Raw genomic sequence first — 22,135 nt, 5'->3', positions numbered from 1 at the left:
GATATATTAATATCTATAAGGAGAGCTAAAGGCCGCACTGACCCGGTAGTTGCTCTGTTTTGATGCACATTTGATTTCATCAACTTCCAGGCTTTGCAGTTTCTTCCTAAAATTAAAAAAAAACACACACTAATAATTAAGTTAAAAGACAATATCACTGGTAAGGTTGGAAGAAGATGATGACAGCATTAAGTTGAGCACCTTCTCACTCCATGAAAACCTGCTCCATACAGACATGTGATACCGACACAGAGCTCAGAATTAGCACTGTCATGTTGACTTGCTGACAGTCAATGATTCCATTTTCAATCGTGCCCTGATAAAACCAAATTCTCAAAACTATAAGGAAAAACTAAACCACAACAGGCAGATTAACGGTGTAAAACTCCATGAAAATCAGGCATGTATTGTGAAAATTCATTTATTCGTTATTACCTATTATTCAGTAATATAAACTGGAGATGATCAAACACAATGGTAATCTAGGGAAAGCATTCAAGGATCATAAAGGGAATTGTCAGCAGACAGACCACACACACTGAATAAAAAGTATTTCCACAAACTTCTGCTTACAGTCTTGATCTTTTAATACATTATGTTACTATAAAATTCTGAACAGAAACAGAAAAGATTGTAGGTATAACCCTATAACAGGAATATAGTTTATTTCTTGTAAATGATAGAAGCAAACTCATTTTCGATATTAGTATGTTATTAATTTAAGGGGACACCAACTTGTACATCTATACACCATTTATCAACCAATCACTCTCCTCTTATACATTTGTTATGATACCAGCTGATGTTAGGTTCAGGACAAGTCAGTTCTCAGCATGAAAACTGGCCTGATATATCATTTTGTTTTCTAATTTAAAATGACGGCTTTTCACTGAAACTTGAGCATACAAGGATAAAGATTTTGCTTTAAAAATAAACACCAGCTCACCATCACCTTCTAAAGGTCAAGTAGGCCCAGCCAGTAACACCCACAATTTAATAAAAAAAGCAGAGACTTATTAACAAAATATAGCAAAAACGGAAGTTGCTGGGAAAGCTCAGCAGGTCTGGCAGCATCTTTGAAGAGAAATCAGAGTTAATGTTTCAAATCAGTCACCCTTCCTTAGAACTGGGGAAAATATTGGTTAATATGCAGAAGATATGGTGGGGGGAGGAGGTAAGGAGTAAACGATAGATGGGGATAGAATGGGTGCCTCAGAGGGAACGGTCCCTACTGTAGGCAGACAAGGAAGGGGAGGGAAATATGTGTCTGCTGGTGGCATCTTGCTGGAGGTGGCAGAAATGGCATCTGATGTGGATGCTGGTGGGATGGTAGGTAAGGACAAGGGGAACCCTATCACTGTTGTGGGAGGGAAGAGAAGGGGTGAGGGCGGAAGTGCAGGAGATGTGTTGGACCTGGTTGAGGGCCCTGTCAACAACAGAGCTGGGGAATCCTCGGTTGAGGAAGAAGGTGGACATTTTGGAGGCTCCCTTGTCGAAGTTGGCCTCATCTGAACATATGTGACGGAGACGGAGGAACTGGGAGAATGGGATGGAGTCTTTACAGGAAACAGGGTGTGAGGATGTACAGTCCAGGTAGCTGTGGGAGTCAGTGGGTTTATAGTGGGTATTAATGGCCAGTCTATCCCCAGAAACGGAAACAGAGATGTTGGGGACGGGAAGGGAGGAGTCAGACTAGGTGAAAGTGAGGGTGGGATGGATATTGGAAGCGAATTCGATGAACTTTTCCAATTCCGGATGAGAGAGGGAAGCAGGTCAGAGGAATAGCCATGGGTACTCACAGCGGCCCCAGTTATGCCTGTCTCTTTGTGGGGCACATGGAACATTCCTTGTTCGAATCCTATTCTGGACCCCTCCCACAACTCTTTCTCTGATATATCGATGATATCACCAGTGTTGCTTCCCTCTCTCGTCTGGAATTGGAAATGTTCACCAACTTTGCTTCCAATTTCCACCCTGCCCTCACTTCCACTTGGTCTATCTCTGACTCCTCCCTTACCTTCCTTGGTATCCCTGTTTCCGTTTCTGGGGATAGACTGGCCATTAATACCCATTATAAACCCACTGACTCCCACAGCTACCTGGACTATACATCCTCACACCCCACTTCCTGTAAAGACTCCATCCCATTCTCTCAGTTCCTCCGTCTCCGTCGCATATGTTCAGATGAGGCCGACTTCGACAAGGGAGCCTCCGAAATGTCCACCTTCTTCCTCAACCGAGGATTCCCCAGCTCCGTTGTCGACAGGACCTCAACCAGGTCTGACCCATCTCCTGCACTTCCGCCCTCACCCCTTCTCTTCCCTCCCGCAACAGCGATAGGGTTCCCCTTAACCTCACCTACCATTCCACCAGCATCCACATCCAGAAGATCATCACGTACCATTTCTGCCACCAACAGACACATATTCCCCTCCCCTCCCTTGTCTGCCTTCCGCAGAAACCATCCCCTCCGGGACACCCTGGTCCACACTTCCTTTACCCCCAACACCTCCCCACAGCCCTATGGCACCTTCCCCTGTAACCGAAGGTGCAACACCTGCCCATTTACCTCCTCCCTCCCCAGTATCCAAGGGCCCAAACATACCTTCCAGGTGAAGCAACACTTCACCTGCACTTCCCAGAATCTAGTCTACTGCATTCACTGCTCACAATGTGGTCTCCTCTACATTGGGGAAATGAAGCATAGACTGGGTGATCACTTTGCAGAACATCTACATTGTGCCCATAAAAATAACCCTGAGCTTCCAATTGCCTGCCACTTTTAGCACACCACCCTGTTCCCTGGCCAGCAGCTCTGTCTCAGGCTTGTTGCAGTGTTCCAGCGAAGCTCAACGCAAGCTGGAAGAGCAACACCTTATTTTCCGCTTGGGGACCCTGCAGCCCTCCAGGCATAATAGCGAGTTCAATAATTTTAAGGCTTGAACTCTTCCATGTCCTAGACCCCAACCCCACACACCAGGCCTTGTTATCACATAGTCTGCCATCACACACCACCTATTGTTAGCCACTAGTAGTCTCCATTAACAGCTATTTACTCTCCTAGCCAGATCGTTATTCACTCCTTTATCTATCCAACTGTTCTTATCTCTCTTTGGGCCCTATCCCCACCTATTATTTACTCCTTACCCCTTGCCCCAACCTCAGCTTCTGCATATAAACCGACATTTTCCTAGCTACAATCAGTTCTGAGGAAGGATCACTGGACCCAAGACATTTACTCTGATTTTTTTCTCCACAGATGCTGCCAGACCTGCTGAGCTTTCCCAGCAACTTCTGTTCTTGTTCCTGATTTACAGCATCCACAGTTCTTTTGGTTGTTATGTAAATATGACACAGATTGAAAGATTAGAAAATATACAGCCTAAAGAAAATCTTATCTGCTTCCCAACATCATTGTTATTTTGTGAGAACAGCCTTGGCAAAATGTCTTTGTTCAGCAACACTCAAGGTGTGTGTACTACTAAGTGACTATTAATATATTCATGAAAACTGCTTCATAAGACCTTTAGCAAAATGCCATATGACAAGGTGAGATTATTGTCCTTAGAGAATGCATAAGAACATGCCTGATTGAGATGTTCAAAATCATAGTGGTGTAAACAAGTAGGAACTGTTTCCACTGGCTGAAGGATTGATAATCAGAGGACACAGATTGGTTAAAGAACCAGAGGAGAAACTATTTTATGTATCAGTAGTTAGATTTGAAATGTATTGCGTGATAGGAGAGTAGATACAGATTTAGTAATAGCCTATAAAAGGGAATTGGGTTAATATTTGAATGAGAAAATATTGCTCACACATGGAGAAAGGGGCAGGCATTGAAATTAATTGGATGGCTCTTCACAAAAAAGCAGGCATAGTCTCAATGGGCCAAATGGTCTCTTTCTGTCCTGTAGTATTATTTTACTATAAATGCTATTATACAAATTAATTCTTGTGGAAAATCGAAACGTAACAAAACAAAGAATTTTCCAAGGCCAGTGCTGTAAGCAACAGGTCAGAGCAGTTGAGGGACCAGTTTCTCACCAAAACACTTGTTTCTATAGCGCTCAAGCAGATACAGAAGGATCCATTGAGATACTGAACTGCAAAAAGATGGATTGCTAAATAAATTGAGTAAGACAGCATGGAGAAAGGTCTCTAACAATGTCTTCTGGGACAGGCACTGAAGCAAATGTAAGAACATCTTCAGTAAAACTCTGCCTCAAACTGTTTTCCTCCCAGGTAAGTGATGCCTAGATTCTGCTTGGCATCACCCATAGTTCAGAGTGATTACCTGAAAAATTGCTCACTCGAGATCCCACACTGATCACACTGTCACTGGCACACCTTGCAGGTGCAAATGTATGCAAAAAGTAAAATGGCATAAAGAATTTTTCACAGCTGGAAATCCAAATTTGTCCAGATAGGTACCTGAAATCACTCAGAGAATAACTCAATATTACAGGGGCTTAGCATTTTATTTACTCAATAAATAAAAATTGTAATTTCAAAGTGAGTGTTTTAACAGTCATTATACCTGGTTTAGAGAGAAAACATTTGTAACAGTTTAGCCCTGGATGCTGTCACAATGGGAGAACGAGGATCCTGTCATTCTTTAATCATTTCATGCTGTCATTCTGTGTACTTTTCAAAAACACTGATTGCAATCATTCTTATGGAACAAGATCCTCCAAATGCCATTTTGGAACTATTTTACTGTAGAAAAGGACTTAAACATTGATTAATATTGGGAAACCAGACATCTGTGCAGCTACTCAGCATCCCCCTGAGGTGCTGTTTGTAAGAAGCAAATTTCCAATAATTACTGCTCCATCCACTGCTCCCCAAATGACAAACATACCTTTCTTCCTCTATCTGTTTCTCTCGTTCCCGGTATCTTTGCTCTCTATTTTCTTGTTCTTTCTTCTCTTGCTCCATTCTCTCTTTCTCGAATTTTTCTCTTTCTTCAATCAGTTTCTTACGCTCCTCTTCTTTCCTCAACTCCTCTTCTCTCTAAAGCACAGAGCACACGTTAGGCTGGAACTGACACTGCTTTGATGGACTGTGACGCTTGAACATTGTGCTCTTCAAGGATAAAAAAAGGTACCTGGACCTTTAGTCAGAGCAGTACATTAACAGGATTCAGTATATTGTTGCTACTTGCATTTACCTAGACAATCAGAATAGATTGCAGACTTGTCTCAGATCCCTCACATACACCGGCAGGAGAAATTAAACAAAGGCACAGACACAGAGAAATTATCAATCACAGTGAAGGCATATTTACTTTTTATGATGCTTGAAAGGCTTAGGAGATGTCTTTGAAATCCCATAATCCAGTAAGAGGAGGTGATTTTGTCAAAATGTAAATTTGTTTAAGTGAAAACGAGCTCAACAGTGGAAAGCAAATTTTAGTTGGTAGTTAGAAACATGAAGGATGGAAAGATGTTGTTAGATATCCATTATTTCAATACCATGGAGGAATATTATGGTGCAAGCAACAAAAGGAAGTCACAATGCAAAAAAGAGAGAATGTAGATGGCTAATGAGCACTAACACACAGAGGCAGAGAGCTAGAGAGAAGTGGCCTGACAGATCACAGCCATACTTTCCATTCTAAAAATATAAAGTAACCACAATTTCACTATGAGGTGCAGGAGACAAAGTGAGAAACAGCTGTTCCAGGATTCCCATCCATTAAATTACTGAGTAGCCATTCTAGCCTTTAAATGGTGGAGAGTACGTTACTCTATGCGTGTCTTGTCTAGAGTCTGCAGAGTCTCTGTAGAGACTTCTCTGGAGTCTTGTCTCAATGTGCCGTGACAAGATGGGAAGTGTGCTGGTGAAATTTTCGGGTAGCAGCACCATTTTAGCCAAGGGTTGGGGCTGTATCCATACCCCGATCTACTTCAGAGCCTCGTTGTCTATTACTGAAGGCAGCATCTGCTGTTACCAGTTGCCCTGATCAACTGCACATGCACAAGCCTCCAGAACTCTGCATTTGTAGATTTCCAATACAGTGCATGCGTGGAGATTCGGGCCTGCCCATGTGTGGACTTTGGTAAATGTAAGTAAACATGACGTTTACGAGCCATCAACTCAGCTGGACAAAGTGGGTGCACTGTGGAATTGTTTGTCACATTAAAGTGTGCCTTGATAGTGAAAAAGTTGGGAACCATTGCTCTATAGAACCATTCTTATACTGCTATATTAACATGGGATTCCCAGTAATAGCAGCATATTTTAGGTAGACTGCATTTCTCACACAGAAGTCAATAAATATCATAGAGATTTTCAATGATCAATTACTCATCCCCACTATCCATCTGAAATCCAACATTTACTGCCAGGAAGGAGTGGTGATACCTCCTATCAGTAAAGCTGTGATCCTCCCTTGTGCTTGAGGAAATTGTTACCCAAGAAGAAAGGAGAATAAATTGAAATACAGCAAACTTTGTTTTAACTGGCTTCTTAAGAACCAGTGATAAACTGGCAGAAATTATATCCCTGAAATTCTGTGTCTTTTGCTGTACTATTCTGTCCAATTATTATGCTTTATTTAATTTATTTACGGCAATGTAAATACACTTGTCGTTCAATCGAATGGCTACACGAAATATCAACAGTTGATTCAATTTTGAGTCAGTTTCTCCTCAAATACTGCAAACTACCGCGATGTCTGAGTAATCAGTTTAGGGTGTGAGTGAGAAAGCTCTCTGCTGCTAAGTTTTATTTAAAGCAAAGTTGCATTATTATTTAAGTGATTTACGCTGCAACTAAAGTATAAAGTACGTGTATATTCCCTGCATTATGTTTCTATTACTTAGCGTGTGTTTGATTATGTGGACCTCTTGATTATCTGGAATATTTGACCCAACGACACACTCCTGGTCCATGGGTGCTGGATACTATAAAGTTTGTTGTACAACCAAAACAGGACATCCACAGATGCTCACTGGTAGTCTGTGTTGTCGTTTTTGTAGAAAATGACCCCGATTTTAAAATAAAGGCAAAGGGCCGATTGTGGCCGACACAGGCAACTCAGGCACTCTGAGGAGTGTTGACCTGGGTTCCTCAGGGCCACTGCATGACAGCCAGGCCAGGTCAGTGAAACTGCTGATTCTAACCATTCTATAGTGACGTTTTCACATTCCTCAGACAAGGAATGTCTTGCTGAAAGATCATTATGTAGGAGGAGGATAACTAAGACTCTGTATTGTCCTTTATAGAGCTGAAGTTCTTGCACAGACATCACAGTCGCTTGTTGATTTCTCAACTGGTGACAATAAGAAGCTGTACCTTTGCCTGTGCCCAGAACAGTTCTCGGTTGATTCGCTTCATTTCAATTGCAGCATTGGTCTTCTGGTATGTGGTGCCCTGCGCATGAACATTTACATCAGAAACATCTGTTAGTACCTGCAAGAAAAAGCTGCAGTGCAGGAGTCAGTGGGACTTCCGACTAGCTCCTTTTTGTTATTTACTGTGCAGAAGAATGAATCAATTAATTATACCCACAGGTGGAGAGGGGTGGTTGAGGTAACAATGAAAGATTAAGGAGGTTCTACACTCTTGTGGTTAAATTCAGGCTGAATCGTGGCAATTCTGCAGCAGGTAAAAATGAATACTAACACAACTGTGTAGCTTTGTGCCTTAAGAATTGAATTGAATTAGCTTTATTGTCACATGTACTCAAATGGGTACAGTGAAAAGTTTACAAATCACTGCACACAGTGCCATCTTAGGTACAAAGTTACCGAGGTACGGATACTTGAGACCAAATTCTTAGGAAACAAAAACACAATTAGAAAGAGGCAGTAAATAAAACACAGCTCAGGAGTCCCTGCATTGCGTGCAAAGAGGGAATTAATGGAATTTTTCCACTATGGCCAGCATTTTAGGCACTTGTGCTGGAAGCAAGATGGTGAACAATGAATGTATAAAGTTTGGTGAGATGATAGGAGGCACTGTGTCCATCCACCCTGAATACTGTAACCTGCCTCTGCTGGTGAGCAGCTCAACAGGACACAATACGTCTGCCCTAGGTTAACTGAAGCACTGAACAGACTAACTAATGGACAGTCAAAGACCTTTTTCTACTGCTGCTGGTATTTTAGAATGGCACGGTGCCCACCTGCAGCATGACTGTTAAGTATATGATGGTGAACTGACTGCACACTTTGGGAATGGGTCCATCGTGATTGGGCTCCATATGCTCCATGGAGGGGCCCCAGCAGAAAGGGCCTGTAGGTCAATGTTCCTCTCAACCTGTCTTGGTGCGTTTACCTCACTCCCCTCCTTCTACAGGCCCCACTGCAGCTTTGGTCTGGGAACTGTTGCAGTCCCTTCAGTGGCCACCTTTCAAGGTGGCGCTTCTGGCCCTGTAATTCAGTGACAGCTCTCAGAGGTAGAACTCTCTGCTGAGGGACCTCATCCATCATCCTGTCACTCCATCATTGTGCCAATTAAGGCTTCGCCCATGCGTACATTTAACTTTGATTAATTTCCCCTGCAGACCGTTATCTGTTTGGAAAACAGCCAGCTCCCTTCCCCTGCCTCTGTGATGAGAATTCAAGTCTTTGTCCTTTACTCACCACTGGACCCAATAAATCATCGTCCTCTTTCAGGTGAAGTCGGCGCAAAACTGGGCTCGAAATGTGCATTGTGCCATTGGTCAGCTTTTGACGAATAGCAGTTGAGTCTACGTCCTCGGGACTGCTGGCATTCACAATAACATTTGCCCCCTGTTTGGAGTGTGGCATAGAGTGAATGGTAAGACAAAGGTCAATATTATTCACAATGGTTTGAATATTTTACATGGGTTTTCAAAGAAAACAAAACCCTCACTCTTCTATTTTCCTTGCTTTCCTCCATCCTGTGTGTAAATGTGTTGATTTTTTTTCTGTAGAATGCCAGACACCCTCATACACTTTACCATGTTGTGGTCCTTCAACTGTACCCGTTATTCTGCAAGCATCAGTAAGCTGCAGCACGGAAGTATTGCAATTAAATCTTGACATCTACATTGATGTAGTTCAGCAAAGAGTGGGAACTGAAACCATAGCTGGTTCTGCACCATTGCATCCGTACCAATTCTCCAGCAAATCAGTTCCTGGGCAGTGATACCAATTATTGTTGCTCTGACCAGTAGCTAACTTAAATTGACCGATCTCTGGCTGTAAGATTTCCTGGTGTTTAAATAAATACTTTTCTTATTGGCCAACTATTGCTGTAGCTGAAGTCTTTTAGTTATTAAACAGCGATTTCACCTCCACTGGCTAGGATTACATCTGGTAGTTCCTGCCAATGATCAGAGTTAAGTGAGGGATTTATACACTTCAGGCTGCAATCATTTTAATCCTACAGTATATAAAATTTATGTCAGACTCAAGGGGCTGATTTAGCAATGGAGAGTGGGGCAGTTGGTGAATGTACTTTGATCTTCTATACAAAATACTGCAGCAAAATGCCACACTGGCTAAACTTATCAATTTGAGAGCATTTTATTTCCATGGATCTGGCAAGTTCAATGTCAGTAACTGAGCTGAATCGAGGACATGTGTTTTTTATGTAACAGAGAAGGATGGTCTAAAGTAGCAGAAGGAACATGTTTACCTGAAAGAAGTCTGCAATTGTTGGCACGTGACTAGCACATGTACATTTTCGAATGTCATCAACATCTTCACCAACCTAGAGAAGAAAACAAATACAAAAATCTCCCAAATTCTGCTTTAACCAAGATTCATAACTTCATACATCAATTAAAAGGAGTAATCTCCGAGGTTGTTCTCACCCCATATACACTTGAAAAACATCATCTTCCGAAATAACTTACACCAGTTCAAGACATCAAGAGAGAGTGGTTGGTTTTGGAATTGTACCAGGAACCTCTCTCATTCCTGGGCAGTGTAACAGGAGCTGCTTCATGGATTACCTTTGAGATTGCATAAGAATATCAGTTCTTCACATCCAGATGCAGATTAGGAAGCTACAGAAATGTTTATCCTTATGACGGTACTGAAGCAGTTACTCAGATTTGACTGGTCTATGGAAGAGGTTCTTTGGAAAAGGACAATCACCTCTGCGCTCACCAAACAATCAGAGAGGGGATTATTGGGCCAATTTCAGATCTTACTTCAGCAAAGTGCTCGTCATTAGGAAGATAAATGGACAGGAAGAAAGAAATGTTAATAAATAGAGTAAATAATAAAAAAGAGAGGATACTGTAACTCTTATTCAATTCCATTTGATGGATGTAATTGCAGAATTGAGAGCGTGTAGCAATGGAGTATGGGGACACAGGCTCCTTCTTATGAATCTCTGCGCGGTCAGTTCCTATTCTCAAGCATTACTTTGGGGATGGCTTCGAAATAATACTTCTAAAGATGTGGAAATTGATCACACACTTACCCGGGCCTACAAGAGAGTTAATGACATAGACTGACTTAAAACATGACATAAGTAACAGGTGAGAATTACTGAACGATGTTGTTTCATTCAACGAGAAAGTAGAGAGGGAAACACTTTAGAACCACTGCATGCACTATTGACAGGTCCGTAAGTTACTGCATAAAAGTTGCATTACACGTTTTCTCACAGCAGGGGACATACTGAACACTGTTTCAAACACAATCAGGAGCTAAATCCATCCAAAGGTAACTTAAATCCCAATCTTTTATCTGTTTCTCACACTGGCGTCACCAGTGGCAGGTTCTGTTTGAGGATTTTCTTTGGAAATAATCAATCACTATGGCATCACATTGCACTGATGGAGGTCAAGAACAGAGCCAATGATCTCACAGGGTTCTGAGTTATATTGTTGTTAACCCACACCAATTGATGGCCTCAGGAAATAAGAGGGCATTCCTATTGCCTGTAAAGTACATCAAGTGTGTTTCAGTGCTTGAGGGCAGGATAAATTATGCCCTTGACCCTACATAAGAGGACCCTTCTCTCCACATGAAGCATAAAATGACGAACCACAGAAAATGATAAATACTGACAAGTGTAAAATTACAGAATTCTTCTCAACACCTGGAACAAACAAGTTCATCTACTGAACAATCTGCATTTACATAGCACACTTATCACCTAAAAATGGTAAATAGTGATTCACAGAGGTACAAGGGAAAGAACAAAATTTACTCCAAGCCAAAAGTGTACAGACATTCGGAAGGCTGATCAAAAGTTTGAAGAAACTGTGTAATAAGTGAGTTTTAAGGTGGACTTAAAAGAATGGGGCGGGGGGGGGGGCGTTGTCCAGAGATGGTGATAGGGAGGGATTTCAAGAGCACAATATCTTAGTAGCTGAAAGCATTCTCATCAAATCTGGGATGAAAAGATAGAGGGTGTGAGAAGATTTCCAAGCGAGAGAAATAGGGATTTCAGAGGTTAGCGGACGGGAGGGGCGAGTTGTTGCTGGGTAATGATGTAAAAAGCTATAGAATTACGACAAATATACCACAAATTTAAGAGTTTTAAACTTGATCTCATCAGGATTAGAAGTCAATGCAAACATACAGCCAATGGATGAGAAGGGGTTGGACAGGGATACAACACGTGTGGCAGAAATTTGAATGGGTTGATGTTAATGAATGGCTGATACAGGATGCTGACAAAATGTAAACAGAAATCAAGGCTGGAGTTGACAAAGACATGACTGGGAAGGCATCAATTAGATTCTGTAACTGGTAAACTATAATGTATGCTAGCACACCTTTCTGGACCTTGGTAAGGATGGTTTTAATTGTGGAGGTTTTGCATCTACTAAAACATGGCAGCAAGACTGCGAGGAAAGGGATTGTTTACATACCCAGTTTATGAGGACATACTTAGGCAGGCCAGAACCAGAATCCTTGATGCTGCAGAATCCATACATCACACTCTGGTTGTCAAACTTTGTGGCAATTTCCTGCAGACCACCAGCTGAACAATTAGAAGGAAAGACTTGTCAGGGATGTTAAGAGCACATGACAAATGCTGTTTATATTAAAAATTGCTAAATTGCCAAGGCTTTATGATGGACTTGCTCCAGTAACACATCCTGCTTTGCAGTAATATGTCATCAGTTTGACATGCAATGCATCAGAAAATCGGCAAAACTGAGCATACTTTGTGTGCGTATGGATTCTCTGTCACTTCCCATATTCCGGTCTCGATTAATGTGCTGCTGAGGTATAAAGCACAGGTTGCCTCTTGAATTGTGCGTGCCAATCAGTTGCCAGGTGATCAAAAACAGTCAGCAGGCAATGCTACCTTCTCGGATGGCAGGTTTAATTAGCCCCGAGAAAACTGCAATGCAAGACTCAACATTGTTATTCAATCGGACTTATCTGTGTTAGCTGGACAAGTTAGATTAGTGTATCTCACAGACACGTTCCTACCAGGGCAAGGAGTCAGACAAAGAAGTTGACAGCCAGTGTGAAATATTACAGCAGGGTCAGGTTAAAAATGCAGACGTTACAGGGGGAAGGGGCAAGTGGTCAGGAAAGGAAAAGGAATATTAGAGTTGAGGCTTTCTAAAGAGCATCCCCTTTCTCTTAAGTTTAGCACCTTCCTTAAGCTTACACCAGGCTTTCATAAATAAACTCCACCCCTTGTGCTCACTGAGTTTGGACAAAGAGAGATAACTTTGCAGTAACAATGTGCATTGGGCTTTAACTACTTCCTAAAGAAAGGAATGGCCCTGTGTGAGCAGCGGTAGAAGATACAAACAAGCAACTCAAAGCTCCTACAACCCCTTTCACCTGCTGGACCTGACATCACAGGAAAACGGGGAGGTGACTGATGGGTATTTCTTCAGTGTACCTTTAGATTGGTCAAGCAGTTTAAATCAGGAGACATTAATACAACAGAAGCTTGGAAAAAAAAATCACTTTAAAATATTTAACAACCAAATTAATTAATGAAATAAGAATAGAGAGGGCTGAGCAGTCGATGGGTTGTGGCTGTAGTATGTGGGAGCTGCTGGATACTGGCGTGATCCATGGTAACCACAAATACAGCAAGTGTTGGCTATTGAGGAACTCTAGCTCAGAGTTGATGAGCTGAAGCTTGAGCTGTGGACACTGCAATATACCAGAGAAGGGGGGTAAGAATTGAGACAATGTTGCAGTCACACCCATTAGATTAATTATATTAAATTCAGCCTGTGCTCATAGACAAGAGGGTGTTACTGTGTGCATGGAGATCCAGAATGTAAATTTTTGAGGAGCCTCAGCCAGTACTCCTGTCCAACAGGTAAGAGGTTCTTCCTCTTGGTGTGGCCCAGACTGCTTGGAGGATCATAGAATCCCCACAGTGATGAAAGAGGCAGTTCAGCCCATTGAGTCTGCACCAACCCTCTGAAGAACATCCCACCCAAACACATGCCTGTAATCCCCCATTTCCCATGGCTAATCTACATAGCCTGCACATCCCTAGGTGGGATGCTTTATGGACTTGATGGGCCAATTGGCCTGCTTCCACACTGTAGGGATTCTACAATTCTGTGATGTCTGGTCTACATGTGACTCCAGACCCACAGCAATGTGGTTGATTCTTAACTACCCTCTGGGTAATTAGGGATGGGCAATAAATGCAGGCTAGCCACAGATGCCCACATCCCGTGAATGAATTTTAAAAAAATTAATAAGAGATGTTGTAGTTACAAATCCTCTGGGGGTAATGATTATAACATCGCAGAATTTCAAATGCATTCTGAGGGACAGCAACTTGATTCTCAAACCAGTGTCCTCAACTTAAATGAGGGTAGCTACACAGGATGTAAAAGAATTGTCCAAAGTCGAAGGGCAATATCAGTGACAGACATTTCAGCAAATATTTCATTTTTTGCAGTAAAAGCTTGTTCTGGTTGTAAGGTACTTGAGCAGGATAAATCACTTTTGGATTACAAAGGCAGTCAGGTAGAGTATCCAATCAAAAACTCAGACAAACCACAGGATTGAGATTTATTTTTCGGAACTGGCAGCAGATGACTATAAAGCAAATAAAGAGGGATAAAATTCATTACATAAGTAAATTGGCAAAAAGAAACAAAAAATAAACAGCAAGAACCTCTGTCAGTGCATACAAAGAAAGAGAGTAGCTAAAGTACATTTGGGACCCTTAGAGGATAGAAATTAGTGACATCCAAATTGGGAGGCACGGTGGCTCAGTGGTTAGCACTGCTGCCTCACAGCGCCAGGAACCTGGGTTTGATTCCACCCTCGGGCAACTGTCTGTGTGGAGTTTGCACACTCCCCCTGTGTCTGCGTGGGTTTCCTCCGGGTGCTCCGGTTTCCTCACACAGTCCGAAGATGTGCAGGCTAGGTGGATTGGTCATGCTAAATTGTCCATAGTGTTCTGTGATGCATAGCTTAGGTGGGTTATAAGGGGATGGGTCTGGGTGGGATGCTCCAAGGGTTGGTGTGGACGTGTTGGGCTGAAGGGCCTGTTTCTACACTGTAGGGATTCTGTGTGATGACAACAGGTAAGGAAGCTGCTAATGGAAGGAAAGATCCCGTAACAGTCTCTGTCATGAGTAACAAAGTATTTGACAAACTAATGGGAAGAAAGGCAGCCAAATGATGAGGATCTGACAGCCTCCATCCAAGAGTTATCATAGGAAGTGGCTGCAGAGATAGTGGAGACATTGCTCAAAATATTCCAGAACTTACTGAGTTTCAAGAGGGTCCCAAGGGTTTGGAAAACCATTAATGTGAAACCCCTGTACAAAAAGGCAGGGAGACAGGAAGGAGGAAACTACAGGCCAGTTAGTCTCTCATTGGGGAAAATGCTGCACTCCATTCTTAATGAAGAAACAGCAGGATATTTTTATAATAAAGCTAACACAATCAGAGTCAAAATGGTTTGGTGATTGGGAAATCGTGTTTGAAAAATTTGTAAGAGTACTTTGGAGATATAACAAGTACAGGGGAACCAGTAGATGTGGTGTATTTGGAATTCCAGAAGGCACTTGAAAAGGTGCCACATAAAAGATTATTGGACAAGGTAGGTGCTCACGGTATTGGGGTAATGTATTAGTGTGGATTGAAGATGGGTTAGCATACAGAAGATAGAGTCGGAATTAATGGGTCATTTTCAGGTTGGAAAGACATAACTAGTCGAGTACCACAGGGAGCAATTCTATGGCCTCAAATATTTACAATCAATATTAATGACTTGGTGGCAGAGCGTAATGCACCCAGATTTACTGACATTACAAACGTAGGTGGAAAGGCATGCTCTGAAGAAGACATAAACAATTGACCAGGGATATAGATTGTTTGAGTGAGTAGGCAAAAACATGCCAAATGGACTTTACTGTTGCAAGGTGTGAGGTCATTCACTTGGATAGGAAGAATCAGAAGGCACTGGAAATGGTTCAAGAGGGGTTCACTCGTCTGAAAACCTGGGAGGGAGGGGTTGGACACTCACGAACAAATAAATGGGTTAGGCCTTTTCTCATTACACTTTGGAAAAATGAGGGGTGATCTTATTGAAACATACACGATTCTGAGGGGGCTTAACAGGGCAGATGTTGAGAAGATGTTTCCACTGGGGGGGGGATCACTGGAGGGACTTTGTTATAAGGGACACTCATTTAAAACAGATGCGAAGGAATTTCTTCTTCCAAAGGGTAGTTGATGCCTGGAATTGTTGACCACAGAAAGTTTGGAGGCTAGATCACTGAAAGAATTTAAAGAGGAGACTGATAGTTTTTGAAATACTTAAGGAGCTGGCACAAAAAGAGGAATTTAAGTCCGAGGCAGATCAGCTATGATTTTACTGAATATCAGACAATGATTAAGGGACTGAATGGCCTACTCATTCTTTTTTATGCTTTTTTTCCTAACTTATTGCCATTGCAAATTTCAAATGCAGAGCTAAGAACAAAACTGTCCCAAACGCTTGAGAGAGTAAATTTATTGTTTTCAAACTCTCTCTAAAAGGACGAACAAACTGCAATGGCCCTTTGATAGAACAAAAAGATCTTAATGCTTTAACAGCATTTTTTTAGAACACATAGTAAAAAGAATTTTGTAATTTCTATCTTTTGCGAGATACTTAGGCTGCCTTGAAGGTGATTTCCCTGCTGACTGTGCCAATACAAACCAGTCTAAATAAACCATATTCACTTACTCCACTAGTTACAGATCAAAGGGCTCTTTATTTCAACCAGTTAATTTATAAATGAAAAAATGGACTTCCATATTAATAATACCAGAAATATTAGATAAGACATTTTGCAGCATCTCAGACAAATAATAATGAGGTCATAGTACAAATTCAACCTACTAAAGACACAGGCAAATATATAAAACGTTTTAAAATAATCTGATGACAGCGATTTGCATTTCAACCAGCCACATTAATTAGCACTGCACACAGAGCAAAACACAGATCAAAGGAAATGTCTCAGGGACATCCAAGAGACACAGCTGGTTGATGTAATTTTGAACAGAACATTCATTGCCTTTAAAGCTAAATAAACCTAACAAGCCACAATCTCGCAGCTTTGTTCACAAGGGGCTGTTCTCTCAGGAGGGGTTGGGGGGTTGGGGTGGGGGGGAGGCAGTAGGAGATTGTATGAAGGAGAGGGACTGTGCTCCTAATAAAAGCTGAAGTCAGTGTGAGCTGGTGTTTGACAGCTGGCACTTTGACAGCAGATGGTGTGTCGGCCTAGATTATCCTGAGAGGAAAATCAGTTCAGATTTACATAGTAACACAAGAGAAAATATTTCTCTATAGATACTACTAATGTACAAGCTCTGCATATTTACATTCTGACAAATGAGAACATAACCTGCAGTTACATAGCATAACTTCGCAAAATGTGTCAGGAATAGAATTACACAAAAATTGTCAGCGAGCCAAACAAGGAGCTTTTTGAAGGAGCGATTGAAACCAAAACAGTATCGCTGGGGTCTGTATTTGTGAAATTGTAACAAAATACAAGGAGACATTAATAAAGTTGTAAAATGGCCATATAAATAGAAAATGAAGTCCAATTTGGGTAAACAGCAGTTGTATACTTTGGTAGCGGAGAAATGGAGGTCACCTGCTCTTTGAAGGATAAGGGTAGAGTTTAATCTGCGTGGGGTAAGGGGCTGGCCCACTTTTCTGAGTGCCAGCCAGAACACAGTGCCACCTCTACGAGGGAATACCCGCAGTAAGAAGTGACCATCAGGCACTTAAACAGTCAGCTGTGGGTCTTCCCTCTAGATTTAGGGCCCTTGTGTCCTGTATGAGCAGATCTACATTTCCAGTCTTCTACTATCACGCACAGACCAGCTTGAACCAGCTAATAACTCCCTTCATGTGTATTCTTTAAAGGAGAAGACACAAAATATGTCTTTTGCCCAGAGGGCTGTCTTTTCTCCTGTCATGTGCACTGTCTGAGATAGTTCACAAATGATTTACAGCCCATCTCTTTGAAGCTTCCTTGACACCTCTCAGGTGTGACATTCTATGGTGTCTTCCTCTTTTGGCAGTCATGACATTTGCAATCACAGTCATCTTATGCATGTGTTCCCATTTTTTAAAAAATCATATGTTGCAATTAAAATGTCAATATTTCCATAAGTATTTGAGGTACCTCTGTTATTATGGCACTGCCACAGTGGTAAGTGTAAAGGTAATGTCTTTGAATGAATTCTGGTGAATGGGTGAGTGCACATGTGTGCAGGTGGGTGGGTGGATTATGGAGATGTAGATAGGGTGGGTGAGTAGGTTTGATAGATGGACACAGAGGTAGGATGGGTGAATGGGTACTTGAGTCAGGGGGGTAGATGGGTGAGCATTCAGGGTGGTCGAGTTAGGCTGTAGTCAGGTTAGGGTGTGGTCGGGTGGTTGGGTTGGGGTGCGGTTGGGTTGGGGTGGCATGTGGTCAGTCGGGAGGTTGGGTTGGGGTACGGTCGGGTGGTTGGGGTGTGGTCGGGTGGTTGGGTTGGGGTACGGTCGGGTGGTTGGGTTGGGGTGGGGTGTGGTCAGTCGGGTGGTTGGGTTGGGGCGTGGTCGGGTGGTCGGGTTGGGGTGCGGTCGGGTTGGAGTCTGGTCGGGTGGTTGGGTTGGGGTGCGGGTGGTTGGGTTGGGGTGCGGTCGGGTGGTTGGGTTGGGGTGCGGTCGGGTGGTTGGGTTGGGGTGCGGTCGGGTGGTTGGTTTGGGATGCGGTCAGGTGAATGTAGTCAGGTTGGTTGGGGAGTTTACCAGGACGGATTGTGGGGGTGGTCAGGGTTCATGGGTTGTGAGGGAGCAGTTATGGAGCCAGTAAGGTGGTTATGAAGGGAGCCGGTTGTGGATTTGCCCAAGTGTCAGACCAGCCTTTAATGTAATATCTCCTGGATAATTATAGCAGTATGCTGCATGAAACTGTTTCTAGTCTCCAACTGTAGCTCAGAGACATTTATAGAGGGTTCCAGGGAAGGGGAATTGTCCATTGGAATTTGAAACTTCACAGGCAATTCCCATTTGTGTCTAAACCAGGATTTCTGAAGGGACCTGATGGGATGTTCAGTTGCACATCCAATCTCCGACAATATGAAGATCGAAAAATGTGTCCCGTCATCTGGTAAACTCAGACTGCTCCTTGTGGGAGCTTGCTGTGCACAAATTGGCAGCTATGTTTCCCAAATTATGAAAGTGACTACACTTCAAAAGTGATGTATTAGCAGTAAAGCACTTTGGAATGTCGTGTGGGATGTCAATCTTTTGAAGTGCAGTGATTTTCTCGAGTGCTTCTGTATTTTTGGCATTCCAAATGTGGTCTCATCAATGTCCTTTTAAGGTGCATCTGCAAGGTTCTCCAAATGGAGTGACAAAGAAAGCGATCAATTGTAGGCATGCTCTCCCAAGCACTGCTGTACCATTCACTCAAAGCTATCTCCATTGGGAGGATGTGTCGCTCCTAGACCTGACTTTCACAGCAAGTGCTCTACTCAGAACCCAGTCACAGCAGGGCACTCTCAGGAGGACAGTAGAAATGGATGCTCTCAAAGTTTCCCTTAAGAGATCAAATATACCAGTCAACACATGGAAAACCATTGGGGAAGGCATCAACATATCGAGAAACTGTGCTAGGATTGGGCCAAAGCAAAGCCGAGATGTTTGGGGGAAGTGCTCAAATCTCCAAACAATTTATCTACCCAACCCTCAAGCACCACCTGAGCTGCATGTCTATAATTCACACACAACTTATCCGGTATGTCAGAAACCATCAAATCAGAGTGAAACAAGTCAGCCTCGATTCTGAGGGACTGATTAAGAAAAAACAAGATTCAATTTTCAATTTCATTCCACTAGAAATGAGCCTGGGTGCTTTGATTTTTCAAGGACTTTCCTGGCTTGAATTACTGGTTTTAATGGTTTTTGAAACTATTCCTCTTTCCCAGTTTAACCCTTATTTTTCAGGGAACAAGTAGCCTTCACACCCTCACATCTCTGTATTGAATTTCAACGTCCATTTACAAGCCCATTCAGGGTGTTTAAAACCTTGTATTTTGTCGCAAACTTCCTGTAACGCTCAATTAGGCACCATCCATAAATTCATGAGTTTAATCGTTTACTTAAAAGGATAAACAACTAGATTTGCCACCTCCAGCTGCCTCAGTAACTCTCATTGTAACCTGCAGCAAGGATACTGCGTTCAGGGACCCATTCCCAGCTGAGGGACTGCACCAGGCTGTATCTTCAGGATCTTTCCATGTTATCATAGTGCTTACTCACTCTGCCTACCTGGAGGCTCAAACATCCCCACCTTGCAAAGCCTTGGTCCAGTGCTGGGCATTGTCCTACAAGGCTGAAGCTGCTCTAGCCTGGATGAGAACCTCAGACCATGGTGTCATGGCCTCCACTGCTGGGCCTGGGGAAACAGGAAGTCCCATGTGGGCGCTATCCCATCCAGCAGGATCTCCCAGAATCATGTCCACAGAATGGAGTGCCAATTTCTCCCCATTTGCCATGCCCAAGGCATGAGTCAGGAAGTGTGCTGGATAGCTTCAGGCTGACAGTACTTGTCTGGCCTTTTCAATTTAGCACTGGTGCCGAGGATGCTGGTCAATGCAGGATTTGTAATGCGTGGTGCGTTGCTCCAGGAATGGGGTATGCTGAGATGGGGTGGAAATCTGATGTGATACTGATCACAATGCCTAAAACGTCAATTAATGCGAATAGTTTGGTAAAATACAGTGATGAACCATGTTTTACCTTGCAGTGAAAATCACACCATCAAACCCAATACAGTTAGCCCAAAACAGTAACAATGCCTTTCCCTTTCCCTGGTGACCAAATCTGGGAGTCTACTCCATTTCTCTAATACTCAAAAGGGAAAAAGGCAAAGGAAAGATTCTATTACTTAGATGTGCACCTTTTAATGGTTATTTTTATCATTTATTCAGTTTCATTATGATTTAATTGCTTTGACTTTTTTTTGACTCTGTAATTTTGTATGTTTTCTTTCATACCTTAACATCTATTTTGAAATTCCTGTTTAATGTGGTAAACTGGACCACAGGAAGCATATGCTGGGTTTCTGACTGAAGGGAAATGAGAGGCTGACGGTATTTTGGGGAGCTGGCCAATGGGGTTATTTTTACTCCAACAGAAACAGGAAGTGTTGAAAATGCTCAGGATATCTGACAGCAGGGACAGTGACTCTTCATCAGATCTGGTGAAGACCGAGGATCTCAAACATAGTTTGTTTTTGTCTCCACAGAGGCTGCCTGGTCTACTGAGTGTTCCTAGCATTTTCTGTTCATGTTTTCAAAGCTGCAGCATCAACAGCTCTCCCATCATATGTTTCGCTTGGCATTTATAAGTGTGGTTAGTTTCAGTTTAAAATGAGAAATTATTTATCACTCAATGCAAAGTGTAAGGTATCTGTTAACAAAGTCCACTTGTGAGATATATATATATATATATATATAGCACATTATTGCAAGTAATTCGGTTGGTGCTAATTTTTTGGAAGACTTTGCCAATTTTAAAGTGAAACCACGAATCATGTGCCAATACAGTATAGTACAGTATACATATAGTTCAAGATCGTTTCATTTGTAAGAAGGGCTCTTGCCTGCAGTGCTTACTGAGCTTCGATTCTTGATGTTCCTGCCTGAACATTGTAAAAGGGCTACAGTCAGAAAGGCAGACTGTTTGCATAATATAAACAACAAACGGCTGGATTTTCCGAGTATCGGCAATCTCACTCGGATTGACAGGGAGATCCACATTTCCGAGAAGAGAACCCGCTCAGGACTCCCTCAGAAATGCAAACCTGTTCTTCCAGTCTGACAGTTCTTTCAGAGTGTGGAACCTCTCACAGCAATCAGCTGCCTTTCCCTGAAATAGAAAGGTCCTGACAGTCACAGTCACTTTGATAGCTGCTGTTCAACCATAAGTACATCAGATAAGTGTGATGTTAGGTGCTGGGAGGGTTGGGTGCCAGATGGGTAGAGGGAATAGGGTGTCAGGTGGGTAGGAAGCCAGGTAAGTAGAGTGCCATCTGGGGATAGGACAGGGTCAATGCCAAATTGGTAGGGTGTCAGGGTGTAATGTGGCAAGGTACATTATGCAGTGGCGAAGGTTGGTCAGAGTTGGGGGGAGAAATCAACCCTGGTGCAGGTGAGGATGGGCAGAGGGGGTTGGATTGGATCAGGTTTGGCATGTGTGTGTGTGTTGGTGTGTCTGTATCTGTGTGTCATGTTGGGGTGGGCATTGGGAAGGAGGGGAGAGACAGAGTCTGGGAGGTGTAAGTGATCCAGGGAAGGTGTCTTTCAGGAAATAGGGGGCCAGTTTCATAGTTACTCAGGAGTTAGACAAAGTACTAAAATGGTTATTTTCAGAAGCTCACAGGTGCAGAGGAATTGCCCAGTGGAAAAGTAAATTTTTTGGGCCTTTCCTTTGGAGCATGCGACGATGGAGATTCTGTATGGTCCTGATGCACATCTCCCATCTGTGCTGGAATAGTGACTGTATGGCCATCGGAAAACCTGGGCTAATGTTGTGTGCTAATGTCTGACAAAGCTGCAGTTGTAAAGTGCTCCATATTGAAAGCTGAGCTTTCGACAGGCTTTATAAGTAGAGGCATAAAGTACAAGACACAAAGTTTTGCTTAATCTGTAGGAAACAGTTTGATCCCACAGTGACTATTTACTTAATG

General features: G+C 42.6%; 1 protein-coding gene across 5 annotated transcripts in view; it reads right to left on the bottom strand.

The window, feature by feature from the left end:
• Window positions 1–22,135, bottom strand: part of LOC109929885 (drebrin) — a 164,589-nt gene that overhangs the window by 27,838 nt on the left and 114,616 nt on the right. For all 5 annotated transcript variants that reach the window (XM_048603994.1, XM_048603991.1, XM_048603990.1 and 2 more), the window contains 6 exons: window positions 11,813–11,925; window positions 9,616–9,690; window positions 8,595–8,744; window positions 7,303–7,380; window positions 4,865–5,016; window positions 43–106 (listed from right to left, as the gene is read on the bottom strand). In XM_048603994.1, the coding sequence (XP_048459951.1) occupies window positions 43–106; window positions 4,865–5,016; window positions 7,303–7,380; window positions 8,595–8,744; window positions 9,616–9,690; window positions 11,813–11,925 (632 nt within the window). The remainder of the gene's footprint in view (window positions 1–42; window positions 107–4,864; window positions 5,017–7,302; window positions 7,381–8,594; window positions 8,745–9,615; window positions 9,691–11,812; window positions 11,926–22,135) is intronic.

This window comes from Rhincodon typus, chromosome 12 (assembly GCF_021869965.1).
Source record: "Rhincodon typus isolate 14 chromosome 12, sRhiTyp1.1, whole genome shotgun sequence".
Taxonomy (NCBI): Eukaryota; Metazoa; Chordata; class Chondrichthyes; order Orectolobiformes; family Rhincodontidae; genus Rhincodon; species Rhincodon typus.
This window is presented reverse-complemented; position numbering and strand designations above follow the sequence as displayed.